The 2,774-nt window shown below is 35.1% G+C and overlaps 1 protein-coding gene across 2 annotated transcripts; it reads right to left on the bottom strand.

Annotated features, from left to right (window-relative positions):
- Positions 1–340: 340 nt before the first annotated feature.
- LOC114175952 (plant cysteine oxidase 2-like) lies at positions 341–2,327 on the bottom strand. 2 transcript variants are annotated; one of them, XM_028060812.2, is made up of 5 exons: positions 1,863–2,324; positions 1,377–1,498; positions 1,130–1,292; positions 829–1,032; positions 341–630 (listed from the first exon to the last, which is right to left on the bottom strand). In XM_028060812.2, the coding sequence occupies exons 1-5, from the start codon at positions 2,095–2,097 to the stop codon at positions 503–505; spliced, it is 852 nt and encodes a 283-aa protein (XP_027916613.1). In that variant the 5' UTR covers positions 2,098–2,324; the 3' UTR covers positions 341–502. The 2 variants fall into 2 exon arrangements, with proteins under 2 accessions (XP_027916613.1, XP_027916620.1); XM_028060819.2 differs by having other exon boundaries at positions 441–695; positions 1,863–2,327.
- Between the last annotated feature and the right edge of the window lie 447 nt (positions 2,328–2,774).

Raw genomic sequence — 2,774 nt, 5'->3', positions numbered from 1 at the left:
AAAATAATATTGGAAATCATTATTATTATTATTATGATTATTATTTAACTTTCCACAAATGTGTCCTGAAAAGCACAAATTTGACCCGATCTCAGTTTTGTTTCCATAAAAAGTCAGTCAACCTTTATAATCACTTGTTGAATAAAGTTATAATTGTGTGGACACCTTGCACCAACTAGAACCAGCAAAGCCAAATTAATGAAACATGATTGAGAGGTAAACAACCTAAGCCCATGGTTTTCTATTATAAGTCCTATGATGTTATAAATGAAGAAATAAATTGTCGATGCCGTTATAGTAAAGAGAATAAATGGAGCGTACTATTGATGCAATCTCAAAGTAAAAGAACAGAAGCATTCCTTGAATATTGACAGAAGGGGAAAGTGACAGGAGATTTTTGCATTGTTCTGCTACGGAACCATAGCGTTAGTAGTACACAGTGAGATGCTACTACTAAAAGGTTGAGAATACTACATATTCAAAACAAAAAAAGAAAAAAAAACTAAAAGGGTGTTGGACCCAGGTACTCTATTCCATCCATTTCTGAGTTCTCTGGCATTTCAATTTCTTCCAACCATGCGTAACTATAATCCTTGTCATTTTCTTCTTTCCCCTCACCAATCCTTTCTTCTGCACAGTAAATCGTTAATGGTCAGAGACTTGAAAAATAATGTGTCATTCAACGTGCTCAGACTCTGCAACGAAGTGGACAAAACCTCATACCAATTAACAAAGACAAAATCTCTTATTCAAAGCACACTGATTATAATTAAGTTTTGTGATTCCTTGAAGCAATGTGAATGTGTTTAGAGAGAGAGAGATACTGACTTGGGAAAACAGTAGAAGGGTGATCTTTGTAGTAGGAACAGTCACGGCCATCTTGTTTGGAGTAAGGAGGGCCAATGACATCAAGAACAGCACATGGGGTTATGGCTTTGAATTCATGGATGTTGCCTCCACTCGTTGGATACAGCACAGAAGTGTCACAAGATGATGTGAACACCTTATCAGCTTTCAACTTTGCCAATCTCACTACAAAAAATTAGAAACAAGAAACAGTACCTGCATCAGTTTTCAATTGGAAATTCATGAGTACTACAAAAATTGATAATTGAGAGAGAGAACGCACATTGAGATGGTTGTTGGATGAGGTTGTCATTAGAGATCTGAGGCTGAACCCAATCATAGGACTTGATGTGCATTAGTCCTAACAGAAGCTTGCTGAAAACAGTCATGCCTGGGTGGTTATGGAGAGGAATGATTCCTCCTTCAGGTATGAAAAAGATGCAGAGCTGCACAAAAAGGAAAGTGTTATTACCATAATTACTTAAGCACACAATAGCTAGCTAGAAGCAATGAGAATGAAACACACTTACTGAGAATTTGTCACACTTGTACACAGTTGTGTAAGTCACCCTTTGATTCTCTTTCCCTACATTTCCAGACTTGAAGAACTGCAGATCTTTATTTAGCCCAACATCTTCTGCCTTCATGTTATCTGAAACATATTTATTCACAAATCAGATCATGTCAAGATGAATATACCAAGTAATGGCAAAAATCAATGCCCAGATTCTGAAAGAGAATAAATTGCAAATCACAATCTACATGCATGTCATAGTTTTCTTCATCTTTAGCTATATAATTATTTTCTGAGTTAAATAATTGACATGAATAACACAAAATAAAATACAATTCTGCATTCTTGAGAAAATGAATATGTTAATTGAGTGCGAAAAACAACCTGAGAAAGTAAAGTTCAAACATGCAAACAGATGCAAAATTCAGACAGGCCCAGAACATGACAACATGCGAAAAAGGAAAAAATCATTCAACAAGTATTATCATGATTAACATCATACCAAGTATCTGACGCAATCTCTGAACATCTTGTGGAGAAGGAACAGTGCCAGCACCTTTGAAAGCTTGTGTGCATGAATGAAACAGCCGCTGAAGCGTGTTTGAAGCAGTCATGTCGGGTTTCCTAAGCCTGCGATGAAGCTGTTTCTTCTTCTTTCCAATGCCCCTTTTCACATAACCAACCTTGTTTCCACGTTCAACTCTCTCTCTACCACTATCCACCAAACTTCCCTCCATTATACGAAGAACCAGCTCTTACTTATAACTCTTCTCAGATCCTCAAGAATGGTTTTTGCAGAATCAAAATGAGAATTGAGAAAGTGTGACAAAGAAATGGAACAGTTGTGTTGTTTGACTTGAAGGAGAAGATGATTGAAATGTTGATATTGACAATAAATAAACAGTGAAAAAGTGCATGAGGAAGAGAAAAAAATGAGGATGAAATTTAAGATATTTAGTACATGATAAAGAGAGAGAAGAACACGGTTCGAAAACTAGGGGCATACAACATGGTATTGTGTTACTGTTTTGTTTTTAAACGAAAAGAAAAAAAAATAAAAAAAATAAAAGAAGAAGCAAAACCGGTGTTGTTGGTGCACTTCGTTCACACCCCATAGATTATTTCGAAACTGGCGGTTAAAGCGACCCCTGTTTTGTAGGTCACGACGGTGACTAGATAAGAAAATTACGATAATCTCCATTTTGTTGCTTTATCTTTTATTTAGGATAAAAACAGATTTTTTATTTAACTTTATCCTTATCTAAGTTAGGTTTTATGTTTCTTTTTCAACCATCATTATTTTGTACACACCTGTTTTCGGCATAGGATTAATTTGGCTTTATAACTTTCTTTATTAAATAACTACACATAAATGATCATTATGAATGGAAATTAAATTAATATTTGACTTTAA

The sequence above is a fragment of the Vigna unguiculata genome, chromosome 1, assembly GCF_037176805.1.
Source record: "Vigna unguiculata cultivar grain cowpea cultivar isolate G323 ecotype 2 chromosome 1, ASM3717680v1, whole genome shotgun sequence".
NCBI classification, from domain to species: Eukaryota; Viridiplantae; Streptophyta; class Magnoliopsida; order Fabales; family Fabaceae; genus Vigna; species Vigna unguiculata.
This window is presented reverse-complemented; position numbering and strand designations above follow the sequence as displayed.

Excerpts from the sequence above, each read along its gene's own strand:
- LOC114175952 (XM_028060812.2), bottom strand. The coding sequence starts at position 2,097 with ATGGAGGGAAGTTTGGTGGATAGTGGTAGAGAGAGAGTTGAACGTGGA. Across the intron at positions 1,499-1,862 it reads GAGATTGCGTCAGATACTTG|ATAACATGAAGGCAGAAGAT; the intron begins GTATGATGTTAA and ends AATATGTTTCAG. Across the intron at positions 1,293-1,376 it reads ACAAGTGTGACAAATTCTCA|CTCTGCATCTTTTTCATACC; the intron begins GTAAGTGTGTTT and ends CTTTTTGTGCAG.